The following is an 18,116-nucleotide window of genomic DNA, read 5'->3' on the forward strand; positions in this document are numbered from 1 at the left end:
GTTACCGTCCCACATAATTATTTTTAAACAAAAAGACACCCCAATCCATTTTTAAAAAAGTAAAAAATAAAAATTAAAAAAATGCTCGTCTTTATTAAATGCTTCATTGAGTGTCCACTCAAATCTGCTCCAGCTGCTTACACACAATAAGTTGCCACAGCAACTGTTTTAAGTTAAACGATGATTGACACATGCAGCCCTTTGAAGGTCGAGTCTCTGGCAAGATCAAAGCTTAACCGTCTGTCAATCATCGTTTACTTTAATTAGCAACTCCAGTACACCGTCTGACGAACAAAGAGCAGGTAGAGGGAGGGAGCGATCATGAGACTATGCGATCGGCTAATGACAGCTCATCTGTATTTTTTTTTTTTTTTAATTGAAAAAAAAAAAAAATCCGCAATGGACTGAGGGGGATCACTGTATATCACATTTTTGCATCGGGAGAGATTTTTTTTTTACATTTTAAAGCAAGTTTTTATACTTCTTCCACCACTGAAAAATGGCGTGTATTTTATACTGACGCAAATGACTGTCGCATAAAATATTTATCACATTTGCGTTGACAAATTAATGCAAAGAAGCAGGCAGGCGTATGGTCGTGTTTAATTTGGATTATTTATTAAGCAATTTCTTGTCGTATTTGGAGGCCTCAGATGTGACAGGAAGGCTGGCAAAAAAAATTCCCTCTTGAGATTAATTTAAAACAAAAACACCGTAGCTGTATATACAAGGGAGGGAGGGGGCGACGTGTGCAAGAGGTGCATGGAGGGCGGGGGTCGCGCGCGTATGAAGATGTTTATGTGTACAGCGTGGAAGAGGGGGTCCGGCATTAGTACATGTAGCCTTTGGCGTAGGGCTGGGGAGGCCCGGCGCCACCGTGGGGCGTGTGTTCGGCGGCGTGGTAGGGCGTCCCGCCGTCGTCCAGGTGGGACAGCGGCACGGTGTCCTCTTCGTTAACGTAGCGCTCCAATTCTCCCTTCAGGCTGGGTCGCTGATTGTCCGGGAATGCCAGCGAGATCAGGGCCTCGGGCTCGCACACGAACTTGTACACATAGCGTTCTCCCGCCACCTGCCAAACAACAAACAGATTTTGAGAAAACATGCCAAACCATGAGGTTGTTGGTTTTATTTTTACCTTCTGCATGATTCCTTTCTCGTAGTAGTAGCGTAGTGAGCGGCTCAGTTTGTCGTAATTCATGGCCGGACGGTTCTTCTGCATTCCCCACAGTCGTGCCACCTGACGAGCACGTTGGTTTGTTAGTCAAATATTAGACTGACTTACTGAGGGAAGCCAGTTATTTAAAAATGTTTAATCATACATGTTTTTATAAAGATTTACTACATTACATATTAAAGTCTTTGGCTAGGAAGGCAATCATTCCATCACTGCCAGCCCCCCACCGAGTCAAATTGGATTGGACGTCTGTTGCCGTCAATGGCAGTGAATAAGGGTTCAAAGCGGGTGGATGTTTTTTTTTTCTTAGGAACAAAACGTCTAGCTAGACATGGTCATGTATTTTTGGGGAAAAAAGGTCACATTGCTATACTTGGGACAAGTTTTGAAAGAAAAAAAATCCTTTCGATATGTAAATGTTTTGTTTTTTTTGTTTTGTTTTTAGGAAAGATGCCTTTATGTACAGACATAGTTATTTGTGTTTTTGAGATCCAAAAACAAATCTATCAATTGAGTCGTGTTAATTTTCACGACCATTATGTTCTTTTTCTTTGCAGTGTGGCCTTAAAACTCCAAAGAATCACCGCTCTTCGGATGGAAATACATGGAGAAAATCTGAGCCTCACACATCCAGCGTCATGTTGCTTCAACGCCCGAGTGCTCTCAGCTTCTAATTGCACTCGTACATTATTAATGCTTTGTGAAAACATAATGGAGGAGCACGGCAATGTTTGGACGCACCCCAAATGGACGCCCGCCTCTTAACGACATCGCTAATTGGATAATTACAAGTACATCTCACTTCATATGTCGCTGTTGTTTTTGGGGAAATGAATGATTTGCTTTCATTGTATCCTGTACCTCTTCGGGCTCAATGAGCTTGAACTCCATCCCTCGGCCCGTCCAGGCGATGAAGTGAGTGTTGGCGGGGTCGTCCAGTAGCGCCACCAGGAACTGCCACAGCTGCAGCGAGCCACGCCGCTGGTACGCCGGGCCTTCGCGGAACACGCCGCCGCCAATGACCGTGCCCGCTTCATGCTTCACCTCACCTGACAAGGAGTCGGAGATAAAGATTGTTAAAGGGACTGATGGGTTTTTAGAGGAAAATAAATTACCGTATACATGGTCATTTCTTTCAGGAAAAAAGCCATATGATACATGGTCTTTTTTTTTTTTTGTCGAAAACAAAAAGCCTTACTATACTATTCGTTTTTTTGTCGAGAAAATAAAGCCCTACAATAAATGGTCATTTTTTGTCGAAAAAAACCCCTTGGTATATATGGTTCGTTTTTGTAAAGAAAAAAAAGCCTTATCATACATGGTCGTTTTTTTGTCAAAACAAAAAGCCTTACTACACATGGTCGTTTTTTGTAAAGAAAAAAAAAGCCTTACTGTACATGGTTGTTTTTTGTCGAAACAAAAAGCCTTACTACAAATTTTCGTTTTTTGTAAAGAAAAAAAACCTGTCGAAACAAAAAGGCTTACTACAAATTTTTGTTTTTTGTAAAGAAAAAAAACCTAACAATACATGGTCGTTTTTTTGTTTTTTTTTTTGTAAAGAAAAAAAAAACCTAACAATACATGGTCGTTTTTTTTTTTTTGTAAAGAAAAAAAAAGCCTCACATATACATGGTCGTTGTTTGTCGAAACAAAAAGCCTTACTACACATGGTCGTTTTTATGTAAAGAAAAAAAAAGCCTTACTATACATGGTTGTTTTTTGTCGAAACAAAAAGCCTTACTACACATGGTCGTTTTTTTGTAAAGAAAAAAAAGCCTTAGTATACATGGTTGTTTTGTTGTCGAAACTAAAAGCCTTACGACGAATTTTCATTTTTTGTAAAGAAAAAAAACGTAACAATACATGGTCATTTTTTTTGTAAAGAAAAAAAAAACCTTACAATAAATGCTCGTTTTTTTTTTGTCGAAACAAAAACCCTTACTATACATGGTCGTTTTTTGTATAGAAAAAAAAAAGCCTTACTATACATGGTCGTTTTTTGTCGAAACAAAAAGCCTTACTACACCTGGTCGTTTTTTTGTAAAGAAAAAAAAAAGCCTTACGGCAAATTTTCGTGTTTTGTAAAGAAAAAAAACCTAACAATACATGGTTGTTTTTTTTGTAAAGAAAAAAAAAGCCTTACTATATGAGGTCGTTTTTTGTCGGAAAAAAAGCCTCACTATATGAGGTCGTTTTTTGTCGAGACAAAAAAATGCCTTACTATATGAGGTCGTTTTTTGTCGAGACAAAAAAAAAAGCCTTACTATTATGGTTGTTTTCTGTAAAAAATAAAAATAAAAAAACGATACATGGACGTTTTTTGTAAAGAAAAAAAAAACGCCTTACTTTACATGGTTGTTTTTTGTCGAAACAAAAAGCCTTACTACAAACTTTCGTTTTTTGTAAAGAAAAAAAACCTAACAATACATGGTCGTTTTTTTTTTTTTTTTTGTAAAAAAAAAAAGCCTCACTGTACATTGTCGTTTTTTGTCGAAACAAAAGGCCTTACTACACATGGTCATTTTTGTAAAGAAAAAAAGCCTTACTATACATGGTCGTTTTTTGTCGAAACAAAAAGCCTTACTACACATGGTCGTTTTTTTGTAAAGAAAAAAAAGCCTTAGTATACATGGTTGTTTTGTTGTCGAAACTAAAAGCCTTACGACGAATTTTCATTTTTTGTAAAGAAAAAAAACGTAACAATACATGGTCATTTTTTTTGTAAAGAAAAAAAAAACCTTACAATAAATGCTCGTTTTTTTTTTGTCGAAACAAAAACCCTTACTATACATGCTCGTTTTTTGTATAGAAAAAAAAAAGCCTTACTATACATGGTCGTTTTTTGTCGAAACAAAAAGCCTTACTACACCTGGTCGTTTTTTTGTAAAGAAAAAAAAAAGCCTTACTACACATGGTCGTTTTTTTGTAAAGAAAAAAAAAGCCTTACTGTACATGGTTGTTTTTTGTCGAAACAAAAAGCCTTACTACAAATTTTCGTTTTTTGTAAAGAAAAAAAACCTGTCGAAACAAAAAGCCTTACTACAAATTTTTGTTTTTTGTAAAGAAAAAAAACCTAACAATACATGGTCGTTTTTTTGTTTTTTTTTTGTGAAGAAAAAAAAAACCTTACTATACATGGTCGTTTTTTGTCGAAACAAAAAGCCTTACTACAAATTTTCGTTTTTTGTAAAGAAAAAAAAAACCTGACAATACATGGTCGTTTTTTTTTTTTTTTGTAAAGAAAAAAAAAGCCTCACATATACATGGTCGTTGTTTGTCGAAACAAAAAGCCTTACTACACATGGTCGTTTTTATGTAAAGAAAAAAAAAGCCTTACTATACATGGTTGTTTTTTGTCGAAACAAAAAGCCTTACTACACATGGTCGTTTTTTTGTAAAGAAAAAAAAGCCTTAGTATACATGGTTGTTTTGTTGTCGAAACTAAAAGCCTTACGACGAATTTTCATTTTTTGTAAAGAAAAAAAACGTAACAATACATGGTCATTTTTTTTGTAAAGAAAAAAAAAACCTTACAATAAATGCTCGTTTTTTTTTGTCGAAACAAAAACCCTTACTATACATGGTCGTTTTTTGTATAGAAAAAAAAAAGCCTTACTATACATGGTCGTTTTTTGTCGAAACAAAAAGCCTTACTACACCTGGTCGTTTTTTTGTAAACAAAAAAAAAAGCCTTACGGCAAATTTTCGTGTTTTGTAAAGAAAAAAAACCTAACAATACATGGTTGTTTTTTTTGTAAAGAAAAAAAAAGCCTTACTATATGAGGTCGTTTTTTGTCGGAAAAAAAGCCTCACTATATGAGGTCGTTTTTTGTCGAGACAAAAAAATGCCTTACTATATGAGGTCATTTTTTGTCGAGACAAAAAAAAAGCCTTACTATTATGGTTGTTTTCTGTAAAAAATAAAAATAAAAAAACGATACATGGACGTTTTTTGTAAAGAAAAAAAAAACGCCTTACTTTACATGGTTGTTTTTTGTCGAAACAAAAAGCCTTACTACAAACTTTCGTTTTTTGTAAAGAAAAAAAACCTAACAATACATGGTCGTTTTTTTTTTTTTTTTGTAAAAAAAAAAAGCCTCACTGTACATTGTCGTTTTTTGTCGAAACAAAAGGCCTTACTACACATGGTCATTTTTGTAAAGAAAAAAAGCCTTACTATACATGGTCGTTTTTTGTCGAAACAAAAAGCCTTACTACACATGGTCGTTTTTTTGTAAAGAAAAAAAAGCCTTAGTATACATGGTTGTTTTGTTGTCGAAACTAAAAGCCTTACGACGAATTTTCATTTTTTGTAAAGAAAAAAAACGTAACAATACATGGTCATTTTTTTTGTAAAGAAAAAAAAAACCTTACAATAAATGCTCGTTTTTTTTTTGTCGAAACAAAAACCCTTACTATACATGGTCGTTTTTTGTATAGAAAAAAAAAAGCCTTACTATACATGGTCGTTTTTTGTCGAAACAAAAAGCCTTACTACACCTGGTCGTTTTTTTGTAAAGAAAAAAAAAAGCCTTACGGCAAATTTTCGTGTTTTGTAAAGAAAAAAAACCTAACAATACATGGTTGTTTTTTTTGTAAAGAAAAAAAAAGCCTTACTATATGAGGTCGTTTTTTGTCGGAAAAAAAGCCTCACTATATGAGGTCGTTTTTTGTCGAGACAAAAAAATGCCTTACCATATGAGGTCGTTTTTTGTCGAGACAAAAAAAAAGCCTTACTATTATGGTTGTTTTCTGTAAAAAATAAAAATAAAAAAACGATACATGGACGTTTTTTGTAAAGAAAAAAAAAACGCCTTACTTTACATGGTTGTTTTTTGTCGAAACAAAAAGCCTTACTACAAACTTTCGTTTTTTGTAAAGAAAAAAAACCTAACAATACATGGTCGTTTTTTTTTTTTTTTTGTAAAAAAAAAAAAGCCTCACTGTACATGGTCGTTTTTTGTCGAAACAAAAAGCCTTACTACACATGGTCATTTTTGTAAAGAAAAAAAGCCTTACTATACATGGTCGTTTTTTGTCGAAACAAAAAGCCTTACTACACATGGTCGTTTTTTTGTAAAGAAAAAAAAAAAGCCTTACTATATGAGGTCGTTTTTTTGTCGGAAAAAAAGCCTTACTATATGAGGTCATTTTTTGTCGAGACAAAAAAATGCCTTACTATAATGGTTGTTTTCTGTAAAAAAACAAAAAAACAAAACGATACATGGACTTTTTTGTAAAGAAAAAAAAACGCCTTACTTTACATGGTTGTTTTTTGTCAAAACAAAAACCCTTACAACAAATTTTCGATTTTTGTAAAGAAAAAAAACCTAACAATACATGATCGGGTTTTTTTTGTAAAGAAAAAAAAAGCCTTACTATACATGGTCGTTTTTTGTCGAAACAAACACCCTTACTATACATGGTCGTTTTTTGTAAAGAAAAAAAAAAGCCTTACTATACATGGTTGTTTTTTGTCGAAACAAAAAGCCTTACTACAAATTTTCGTTTTTTGTAAAGAAAAAAAACCTAACAATACATTGTCATTTTTTTTTGTAAAGAAAAAAAAAGACTGACTATACATGGTCGTTTTTTGTCCAAACAAAAAGCCTTACTACACATGGTCATTTTTTGTAAAGAACAAAAAAGCCTTACTATACATGGTTGTTTTTCGTCGAAACAAAAAGCCTTACTACAAATTTTCGTTTTTTGTAAAGAAAAAAAACCTAACAATACATGATCGTTTTTTTTTTGTAAAGAAACAAAAACCCTTACTATACATGGTCGTTTTTTGTAAAGAAAAAAAAGCCTCACTGTACATGGTCGTTTTTTGTCAAAACAAAAAGCCTTACTACAAATTTTTGTTTTTTTTGTAAAGAAAAAAGACCTAACAATACATGGTCATTTTTTTGTAAAGAAAAAAAAAGCCTTACTATACATGGTCGTTTTTTGTCGAAACAAAACAAAAACCCTTACTATACATGGTCGTTTTTTAGTAAAGAAAAAAAAGCCTTACAATAAATGGTCGTTTTTTGTAAAGAAAAAAAAGCCTCACTATACATGGTCGTTTTTTGTCGAAACAAAAAGCCTTACTACACATGGTCGTTTTTTGTAAAGAAAAAAAAGCCTTACTATACATGGTTGTTTTTTGTCGAAACAAAAAGCCTTACTACAAATTTTCGTTTTTTGTAAAAAAAAAAAAAAACTAACAATACATGGTCATTTTTTTGTAAAGAAAAAAAAAAGCCTTACTATACATGGTCGTTTTTTGTCGAAACAAAAAGCCTTACTACACATGGTCATTTTTTTGTAAAGAAAAAAAAAGCCATACTACAAATTTTCGTGTTTTGTAAAGAAAAAAAACCTAACAATACATGGTCGTTTTTTTGTAAAGAAAAAAAAAGCCATACTATACGTGGTCGTTTTTTGTCGGAAAAAAAGCCTCACTATATGAGGTCGTTTTTTGTCGAGACAAAAAAAAAAGCCTTACTATTATGGTTGTTTTCTGTAAAAAAAAAAAAAATTTTTTTTAAACGATACATGGACGTTTTTTGTAAAGAAAAAAAAGCCTTACTACAAATTTTCGTTTTTTGTAAACAAAAAAAAAACTAACAATACATGGTCGTTTTTTTGTTTTTTTGTAAAGAAAAAAAAAAGCCTCACTGTACATGGTCGTTTTTTGTCGAAACAAAAAGCCTTACTACACATGGTCATTTTTTGTAAAGAAAAAAAGCCTTACTATACATGGTCGTTTTTTGTCGAAACAAAAAGCCTTACTACACATGGTCGTTTTTTGGTAAAGAAAAAAAAAAGCCTTACGGCAAATTTTCGTGTTTTGTAAAGAAAAAAAACCTAACAATACATGGTTGTTTTTTTTGTAAAGAAAAAAAAAAGCCTTACTATATGAGGTCGTTTTTTGTCAGAAAAAAAGCCTTACTATATAAGGTCATTTTTTGTCGAGACAAAAAAATGCCTTACTATAATGGTTGTTTTCTGTAAAAAAAAAACAAAAACAAAAAAAAAACGATACATTGACTTTTTTGTAAAGAAAAAAAACCGCCTTACTTTACATGGTTGTTTTTTGTCGAAACAAAAACCCTTACTACAAATTTTCGTTTTTTGTAAAGAAAAAAAACCTGACAATACATGATCGGGTTTTTTTTTTGTAAAGAAAAAAAAAGCCTTACTATACATGGTCGTTTTTTGTCGAAACAAAAACCCTTACTATACATGGTTGTTTTTTGTAAAGAAAAAAAAAAGCCTTACTATACATGGTTGTTTTTTGTCGAAACAAAAAGCCTTACTACAAATTTTCGTTTTTTGTAAAGAAAAAAAACCTAACAATACATGATCTTTTTTTTTTGTAAAGAAACAAAAACCCTTACTATACATGGTCGTTTTTTGTAAAGAAAAAAAAGCCTCACTGTACATGGTCGTTTTTTGTCAAAACAAAAAGCCTTACTACACATGGTCGGTTTTTGTAAAGAAAAAAAAAGCCTTACTATACATGGTTGTTTTTCGTCGAAACAAAAAGCCTTACTACAAATTTTCGTTTTTTTGTAAAGAAAAAAGACCTAGCAATACATGGTCATTTTTTGTAAAGAAAAAAAAAGCCTTACTATACATGGTTGTTTTTTGTCGAAACAAAAAGCCTTACTACAAATTTTCGTTTTTTGTAAAGAAAAAAAACCTAACAATACATGATCTTTTTTTTTTGTAAAGAAACAAAAACCCTTACTATACATGGTCGTTTTTTGTAAAGAAAAAAAAGCCTCACTGTACATGGTCGTTTTTTGTCAAAACAAAAAGCCTTACTACACATGGTCGGTTTTTGTAAAGAAAAAAAAAGCCTTACTATACATGGTTGTTTTTCGTCAAAACAAAAAGCCTTACTACAAATTTTCGTTTTTTTGTAAAGAAAAAAAAGCCTTACAATAAATGGTCGTTTTTTGTAAAGAAAAAAAAGCCTCACTATACATGGTCGTTTTTTGTCGAAACAAAAAGCCTTACTACACATGGTCGTTTTTTGTAAAGAAAAAAAAAGCCTTACTATACATGGTCGTTTTTTGTCGAAACAAAAAGCCTTACTACAAATTTTCGTGTTTTGTAAAGAAAAAAAACCTAACAATACATGGTCGTTTTTTTGTAAAGAAAAAAAAAGCCATACTATACGTGGTCGTTTTTCTGTCGGAAAAAAAGCCTTCCTATATGAGGTCGTTTTTTTGTCGAGAAAAAAAAGCCTTACTACACAAGGTCGTTTTTGTCTGAAAAAAGCCTTACTATACATGGTCGTTTTTTGTAAAGAAAAAAAAAGCCTTACTATACGTGGCCGTTTTTTGTCGAAAACAAAAAAAAAGCCTTACTATATATGGTTATTTTTGTTTGTTTTTTTTGTCGATAAAATAAAGCCTTTCTATACATGGTCGTTTTTTGTCGAGAAAAAAAAATACGATACATGGTCGTTTTTTTTTTTTTGGTCGAAACAAAAAGCCTTACTACAAATTTTCGTTTTTTGTAAAGAAAAACCTAAAAATACATGGTCGCTTTTTTTTGTAAAGACAAAAAAAGCCTTACTATACGTGGTTGTTTTTCGGTTGGAAAAAAAGCCTTACAATATGAGGTCGTTTTTTTGTCGAGAAAAAAAATGCCTTACGATAATGGTCGTTTTTTGTCGAAGAAAAAAACCTTACTATACATGGTCGTTTTTTGTAAACAAAAACAAAAAACCTTTACCCTACATGGTCATTTTATGTAAAGAAAAAAACAACAACCTTACTTTACATGTTCGATTTTTGTCGGAAAAAAGCCTTTTTATACATGGTCGTTTTTTTGTCGAGAAAAAAAAATACGATACATGGTCGTTTTTTGTAAAGAAAAAGCCTTACTATACATGGCTGTTTTTTGTCGAAAACAAAAAAAAGCCTTACTACATATTGTCGTTTTTTTTTTTTGTCGAGAAAATAAAGCCTTTCTATACATGGTCGTTTTTTGTCGAGAAAAAAAAATACGATACATGCTCGTTTTTTTTTTCCGAGGAAATAAAACCTTACAATACATGGTCGTTTTTTTGTCGAAACAAAAAGCCTTACTACACAGTCGTTTTTTTGTCGAGAAAAAAAAGCCTTACTATACATGGTCGTTTTTTGTAAAACAAAAAACCTTACTATACATGGTCATTTTTGTAAAGAAAAAAAAAAGCCTTACTCTTCATGGTCGTTTTTGTCTAAAAAAAGCCTTACTATACATGGTCGTTTTTTGTAAAGAAAAAGCCTTACTATACATGGTCGCTTTTTGTCAAAAACAAAAAAAAGCCTACTATATATGGTCGGTTTTTTTTTTGTTTTTTTTGTCGAGAAAATAAAGCCTTTCTATACATGGTCATTTTTTGTCGAGGAAAAAAAATACGATACATGGTCGTTTTTTGTCGAAACAAAAAGCCTTACTATACATGGTCGGTTTTTTTGTCAGGAAAAAAAATTATGGTCGTTTTCCGTAAAAAAAAAAAAAAAAAACCTTTACCATACATGGTCATTTTGTGTAAAAAAAAAACAAAAAACAACAACCTTACTTTACATGTTCGATTTTTGTCGGAAAAAACCCTTACAATACACATGGTCATTTTTGGTCGAAAACTACTATTACTGTACGTGGTCGTTTTTTTGTCAAGAAAAAAATATTACAATACATGGTCATTTTTTGTAAAGAAAAAAAAAATACATTACATGGTCGTTTTTTGTAAAAAAAAAAAAAAAAAAAAAGCCTTAGTATACATGGCCGTTTTTTGTCGGGAAAAAAAAGCCTTGCTATACATGGTCGGGTTTTTTTTCGAGAAAATAAAGCCTTACTATACCTGGTCATTTTTTTGTCGAAACAAAAAGCCTTAATACACATTGTCTTTTTTTTGTCGAGAAAAAAAAGCCTTACTATATATGGTCGTTTTTGTCGAAACAAAAAGCCTTACTACACATGGTGGTTTTTTTGTCGAAACAAAAAGCCTTACTACACATGGTCGTTTTTGATCGAAACAAAAAGCCTTACTACACATGGTCTTTTTTGTAAAGAAAAAAAAGCCTTACTATACATGGTTGTTTTTTGTAGAAAACAAAAAGCCTTACTATACATGGTTGTTTTTTGTAGAAAACAAAAAGCCTTACTACAAATTTTCATTTTTTGTAAAGAAATAAAACCTAACAATACATGGTCGCTTTTTTTGTAAAGAAAAAAAAGGCTGACTTTACGTGATTGTTTTTTTTGTCGGAAAAAAAGCCTTACTGTATGAAGTCGTTTTTTGTCGAGAAAAAAAATGCCTTACTATAATGGTCGTTTTCTGTCGAAACAAAAAGCCTTACTACACATGGTCGATTTTGTCTAAATAAAGCCTTACTATAGTACATGGTCGTTTTTTTATCGAGAAAAAAAGTTATTATGGTCGTTTTCCATAAACAAAAAACAAAAAAACCTTTACCATACATGGTCATTTTTTTGTAAAGAAAAAAAACCAACAACCTTACTTTACATGTTCGATTTTTGTCGGAAAAAAGCCTTACTATACACATGGTCATTTTTGGTCGAAAAAAAAAGCCTTACTGTACGTGGTCGTTTTTTTGTCGAGAAAAAAATACTACAATACATGGTCATTTTTGGTCGGAAAAAAAAGCCTTTCTATACATGGTCGTTTTTTGCAGAGAAAAAAATATGATACATGGTCGTTTTTTGTAAAGAAAAAAAAAGCCTTACTATACATGGCCGTTTTTTGTCGAAAAAAAAGCCTTACTATATATGGTCGTTTTTTTTTTTTTTTTTGTCGAGAAAATAAAGCCTTTCAATACATGGTCGTTTTTTGTTGAAAAAAAAAAAACATACATGGTCTTTTTTTGTCGGGAAAAAAAAAAGCCTTATTATACATTGTCGTTTTTTGGCGAAAAAAAAGCTTTACTATACATTGTCGTTTTTTGGCGAAAAAAAAAGCTTTACTATACATGGTCGGTTTTTTTTTTTTTTTTGATAAAATAAAGCCTTACTATACATGGTCGTTTTTTTTTGTCAAAACAAAAAGCCTTACTACAAATTGTCGTTTTTTTGTCGAAAAAAAAAAGCCTTACTATACATGGTCGTTTTTTGTCGAAACAAAAAGCCTTACTACACATGGTCGTTTTTGATCGGGAAAAAAAGCCTTACTATACGTTGTCGTTTTTTTGTCGAGAAAAAAAATTATTACGGTCGTTTTCTGTAAAAATAAATAAATAAAAATAAAAAATAAAAAATAACCTTTACCAAACATGGTATTTTTTTGTAAAGAAAAAAAAAACCTTACTTTACATATTTCATTTTGGTTTGAAAAAACCTTACTATACACATGGTCATTTTTGGTCGAAAAAAAAAAGCCTTACTGTACGTGGTCGTTTTTTTGTCGAGAAAAAAATACTTTACTATTCATGGTCGTTTTTTTTTTTTTCCAAGAAAATAAAGCCTTATTATACATGGTCGGTTTTTTTTTTTTGTCAAAACAAAAAGCCTTACTACACATTGTCATTTTTTTGTCGAGAAAAAAAAGGCCTTACTATACATGGTCGTTTTTTTTTTATTTTTGGAGAAAATAAAGCCTTACCACACATTGTCGTTTTTTTGTCGAGAAAAAAAAAGCCTTACTATACATGGTCATTTTTGTAAAGAAAAAAAGCCTTACTATACATGGTCGTTTTTTGTCGAAACAAAAAGCCTTACTACACATGGTTGTTTTTGATCGGGAAAAAAAGCCTTACTATACGTTGTCGTTTTTTTTGTCGGGAAAAAAAATTATTATGGCCGTTTTCCGTAAAAATAAATAACTAAATAAAAAAAAAAAAAAAAAAAAAAACCTTTACCAAACATGGTATTTTTTTGTAAAGCAAAAAAAAACCTTACTTTACATATTTCATTTTGGTTTGAAAAAACCTTACTATACACATGGTCATTTTTGGTCGAAAAAAAAAAAGCCTTACTGTACGTGATCGTTTTTTTGTCGAGAAAAAAATATTACAATACATTGTCATTTTTGGTTGGAAAAAAAAAAAGCCTTTCTATACATGGTCGTTTTTTGTCGAGAAAAAAAATACGATACATGGTCGTTGTTTGTAAAGAAAAAAAAGCCTTACAATACATGGCCGTTTTTTGTCGAAAAAAAAAAGCTTTACTATACATGGTCGTTTTTTTTTTTCCAAGAAAATAAAGCCTTACTATACATGGTTGTCTTTTTTTTTTTGTCAAAACAAAAAGCCTTACTACACATTGTCATTTTTTTGTCGAGAAAAAAAAGGCCTTACTATACATGGTCGTTTTCCGTAAAAATGAATAAATAAATAAATTAATTAAAAACTTTACCAAACATGGTAATTTTTTGTAAAGAAAAAAACCCTTACTTTACATGTTTCATTTTGGTCGGACAAAAGCCTTACTATACACATGATCATTTTTGGTCGAAAAAAAGCCTTACTATACACATGGTCATTTTTGGTCGAAAAAAAAAAAGCCTTATCGAACGTGGTCGTTTTTTTGTCGAGAAAAAAATACTACAATACATGGTCATTTTTGGTTGGAAAAAAAAGCCTTTCTATACATGGTCGTTTTTTGTCGAGAAAAAAAAAAAACGATACATGGTCATTTTTTGTAAAGAATAAAAAAAGCCTTACTATACATGGCTGTTTTTTGTCGAAAAAAAAGCCTTACTATATATGGTCGGTTTTTTTTGTCGAGAAAATAAAGCCTTACTATACATGGTCGTTTTTTTGTCGGGAAAAAAAAAAAAACGATACATGGTCGTTTTTTTGGTTGTGAAAAAAAGCCTTTCTATACATGGTCGTTTTTTGTCGAGAAAAAAAAAAAAAACGACACATGGTCATTTTTTGTAAAGAAAAAAAAAGCCTTACTATACATGGCCGTTTTTTGTCGAAAAAAAAGCCTTACTATATATAGTCGTTTTTTTTTTGTCGAGAAAATAAAGCCTTACTATACATGGTCATTTTTTTTTCGGGAAAAATAAAGCCTTACGATACATGGTCATTTTTGGTCGAAAAAAAAAAGCCTTACTGTACGTGGTCGTTTTTTTGTCGAGAAAAAAATACTACAATACATGGTCATTTTTGGTTGGAAAAAAAAGCCTTTCTATACATGGTCGTTTTTTGTCGAAAAAAAAAACAAAAAACGATACATGGTCGTTTTTTTGGTTGTGAAAAAAAGCCTGACTATACATGGTCGTTTTTTTTTTCGAGAAAAATAAAGCCTTACGATACATGGTCGTTTTTTTGTCGAAACAAAAAGCCTTACTTCACATTGTTGTTTTTTTGTGAAGAAAAAAAAAGCCTTACTATACATTGTCGTTTTTTTTGTCGAAAAAAAATGCCTTACTATACATGGTCATTTTTTATCGGTAATAAAGCCTTACTATGCATAGTAATTATTTTAGAGAAAAATACAAACATCTATTCCCGTGAATAGCAGTGAAACTCAACCCGAACGGTGCACACGTCAGCGCCCAGAAGCGTTCCGCTTCGCACCGTCGGCGACTCGTTCTCACGCTGAAACCAAAGCTGCTAAACTGAGTAGGTGTCGCGTTTCCATCAAGAACTCACCTTCAAACTTGTCTGGAACCACACGGGAGTCGTTCTCATAGCCGTAACCTAGGCAACGACAAGCGCAATGGCATCAGCGGCGAACCGACAACGGCAAAAAGTGTTTTGAAGAGAGGAAACGAGGAGTTTCGATAGAAGAAAACTTTTAAGGACACTCTAGTCCAGGGTTCACTAAATCTGCACCTCGATGCCACTTTTCCTGTCGAGTTTTCCATGTTTCCCTCCTCCAACACACCTGAATCAAAATAATCAGGATCATTATCAGGCTTCTGGAGAGGTTGCAGATGACATAATCATTTGATTCAGGTGTGTTAGGGGAGAGAGACATGGAAAACACGACAGGAAAAGTGGCACCGAGGTCCGGATTTAGTGAACCCTGCTCTAGTCACTCATTATCTACTTCAAACGGGCCGAACAAACTTGACCAAAAAGTTGGAAAATCTCAAGCCAATATCAATGCAATTACAATATTCTTCTTAATGGTACTTACGGTATTTCATTACAGGAGAAAAATACTATCAGTTTTTTACATTTAAATATTGACTAATTGGCTGTCATTGACGCCGATAGACGCCTAATCCATTTTGACTGGTCAAATTGGATTGGCCGTCTATCGCTTTCAATAGCAGTGAAACATGATTACTCAATACCAGCCTTCCCAGTTGAAATGGATTTGGATGTGACTTTATACTATAGAATACAGTACGTATGTATTTTTACAGTGCCTTGCAAAAGTATTCGGCCCCCTTGAATCTTGCAACCTTTCGCCACATTTTAGGCTTCAAACATAAAGATATGAAATTTAATTTTTTTGTCAAGAATCAACAACAAGTGGGACACAATCGTGAAGTGGAACAACATTTATTGGATAATTTAAACTTTTTTAACAAATAAAAAACTGAAAAGTGGGGCGTGCAATATTATTCGGCCCCTTTACTTTCAGTGCAGCAAACTCACTCCAGAAGTTCAGTGAGGATCTCTGAATGATCCAATGTTGTCCTAAATGACCGATGATGATAAATAGAATCCACCTGTGTGTAATCAAGTCTCCGTATAAATGCACCTGCTCTGAGATAGTCTCAGGGTTCTGTTTAAAGTGCAGAGAGCATTATGAAAACCAAGGAACACACCAGGCAGGTCCGAGATACTGTTGTGGAGAAGTTTAAAGCCGGATTTGGATACAAAAAGATTTCCCAAGCTTTAAACATCTCAAGGAGCACTGTGCAAGCCATCATATTGAAATTGAAGGAGCATCAGACCACTGCAAATCTACCAAGACCCGGCCGTCCTTCCAAACTTTCTTCTCAAACAAGGAGAAAACTGATCAGCGATGCAGCCAAGAGGCCCATGATCACTCTGGATGAACTGCAGAGATCTACAGCTGAGGTGGGAGAGTCTGTCCATAGGACAACAATCAGTCGTACACTGCACAAATCTGGCCTTTATGGAAGAGTGGCAAGAAGAAAGCCATTTCTCAAAGATATCCATAAAAAGTCTCGTTTAAAGTTTGCCACAACCCACCTGGGAGACACACAGAACATGTGGAAGAAGGTGCTCTGGTCAGATGAAACCAAAATTGAACTTTTTGGCCACAATGCAAAACGGTATGTTTGGCGTAAAAGCAACACAGCTCATCACCCTGAACACACCATCCCCACTGTCAAACATGGTGGTGGCAGCATCATGGTTTGGGCCTGCTTTTCTTCAGCAGGGACAGGGAAGATGGTTAAAATTGACGGGAAGATGGATGCAGCCAAATACAGGAACATTCTGGAAGAAAACCTGTTGGTATCTGCACAAGACCTGAGACTGGGACGGAGATTTATCTTCCAACAGGACAATGATCCAAGACATAAAGCCAAATCTACAATGGAATGGTTCAAAAATAAACGTATCCAGGTGTTAGAATGGCCAAGTCAAAGTCCAGACCTGAATCCAATCGAGAATCTGTGGAAAGAGCTGAAGACTGCTGTTCACAAACACTCTCCATCCAACCTCACTGAGCTCGAGCTGTTTTGCAAGGAAGAATGGGCAAGAATGTCAGTCTCGCGATGTGCAAAACTGATAGAAACATACCCCAAGCGACTTGCAGCTGTAATTGGAGCATAAGGTGGCGCTACAAAGTATTAACGCAAGGGGGCCGAATAATATTGCACGCCCCACTTTTCAGTTTTTTATTTGTTAAAAAAGTTTAAATCATCCAATAAATTTTGTTCTACTTCACGATTGTGTCCCACTTGTTGTTGATTCTTGACAAAAAAATTAAAATTTTATATCTTTATGTTTGAAGCCTGAAATGTGGCGAAAGGTTGCAAGGTTCAAGGGGGCCGAATACTTTTGCAAGGTACTGTATTTACACTTATTTACAGATTTACGTTTTTCGATTTCAGCATGTTTCGGGGTCCATCAATTACCTTCAGGAGCCGCTTGAGGAGGCGGGTAGGCCTCACTGTGGTGATACATGGATGAACACCCAGAAACATCTAAAAGACAAAGATCAACATTACCATTCAAAAGCTTGCAGGTAAATAGTACATAGAGTACATACAGTAAAACTAATCTTGACGTGCACGCACGTATTTGTGCGTGTTACTGTGTAAGTTCAGGGAAGAAAAACAAGCCAATTTATAAGCAAAAAAGGTGCAGCAGTGAGTCGCTGCAGTGGAATGCAATGCTGCCGATCAACATGTCAATGAGAATGCATGGAACTTAAAGCAACTGAAAGTATTTACAATTTAAAACCAATATATGTTTTTTTGGTTGGGGAAATCTTAGAAAAGCTTCAAATATTACTTAATTAAAAGGTAAAAAGTTTTAAGTTTTCATTTTTGTTAAAACAAAAAATTAAAAAACTATTGAGGAAAGCAACATGACCTTTGTTGCCCAGATTGCCAAAAAGAATTTTTTAAACAATTTTTTTTTTTTTTTTTTAAACTGTTTTGTTTTTTCCCCAGAAAAGGTTATACAATTTATGTTAAAATGGTTAGTTTTTCTTGGTAAAACATTTTTGGATGGAAAATTTTCTGGGAAAAACCCCCCAAAACACACACACACATATTGGCTGACGTTGACATTTATAATAGTCGTCCAATCCGTTTGCACTGGTGGAGCTGGCAGCAATCGAGCCAGCTAGTGAGTCCGTCGCTACCATTGACAGCGAGAAACGTCCAAACTAGGAATGTCCAGATCTGATCACGAGATCGGAAATCAGGCCAATCAGCCAATTTTTCAGTGGCTCGGAATCGGGTGAAAAGGACCGGGTTTTTAATTTATGCTATATATATGATAAAAATATACAGCCATCCCTCGGTACTCAGTCCATCGCTGATTTTTTT

General features: G+C 33.1%; 1 protein-coding gene across 6 annotated transcripts in view; it reads right to left on the reverse strand.

Moving 5' to 3' along the window:
* Nucleotides 1-606: 606 nt before the first annotated feature.
* The window catches only part of etv4 (ETS variant transcription factor 4), a 214,305-nt gene continuing 196,795 nt past the window's right edge, over nt 607-18,116 (reverse strand). For all 6 annotated transcript variants that reach the window (XM_057827050.1, XM_057827052.1, XM_057827053.1 and 3 more), the window contains 5 exons: nt 17,196-17,264; nt 14,782-14,829; nt 2,036-2,223; nt 1,136-1,237; nt 607-1,069 (listed from right to left, as the gene is read on the reverse strand). In XM_057827050.1, coding sequence (XP_057683033.1) covers nt 830-1,069; nt 1,136-1,237; nt 2,036-2,223; nt 14,782-14,829; nt 17,196-17,264 — 647 coding nt within the window. In that variant the 3' untranslated portion in view covers nt 607-829. The remainder of the gene's footprint in view (nt 1,070-1,135; nt 1,238-2,035; nt 2,224-14,781; nt 14,830-17,195; nt 17,265-18,116) is intronic.

This window comes from Corythoichthys intestinalis, chromosome 21 (assembly GCF_030265065.1).
Source record: "Corythoichthys intestinalis isolate RoL2023-P3 chromosome 21, ASM3026506v1, whole genome shotgun sequence".
NCBI lineage: Eukaryota > Metazoa > Chordata > Actinopteri > Syngnathiformes > Syngnathidae > Corythoichthys > Corythoichthys intestinalis.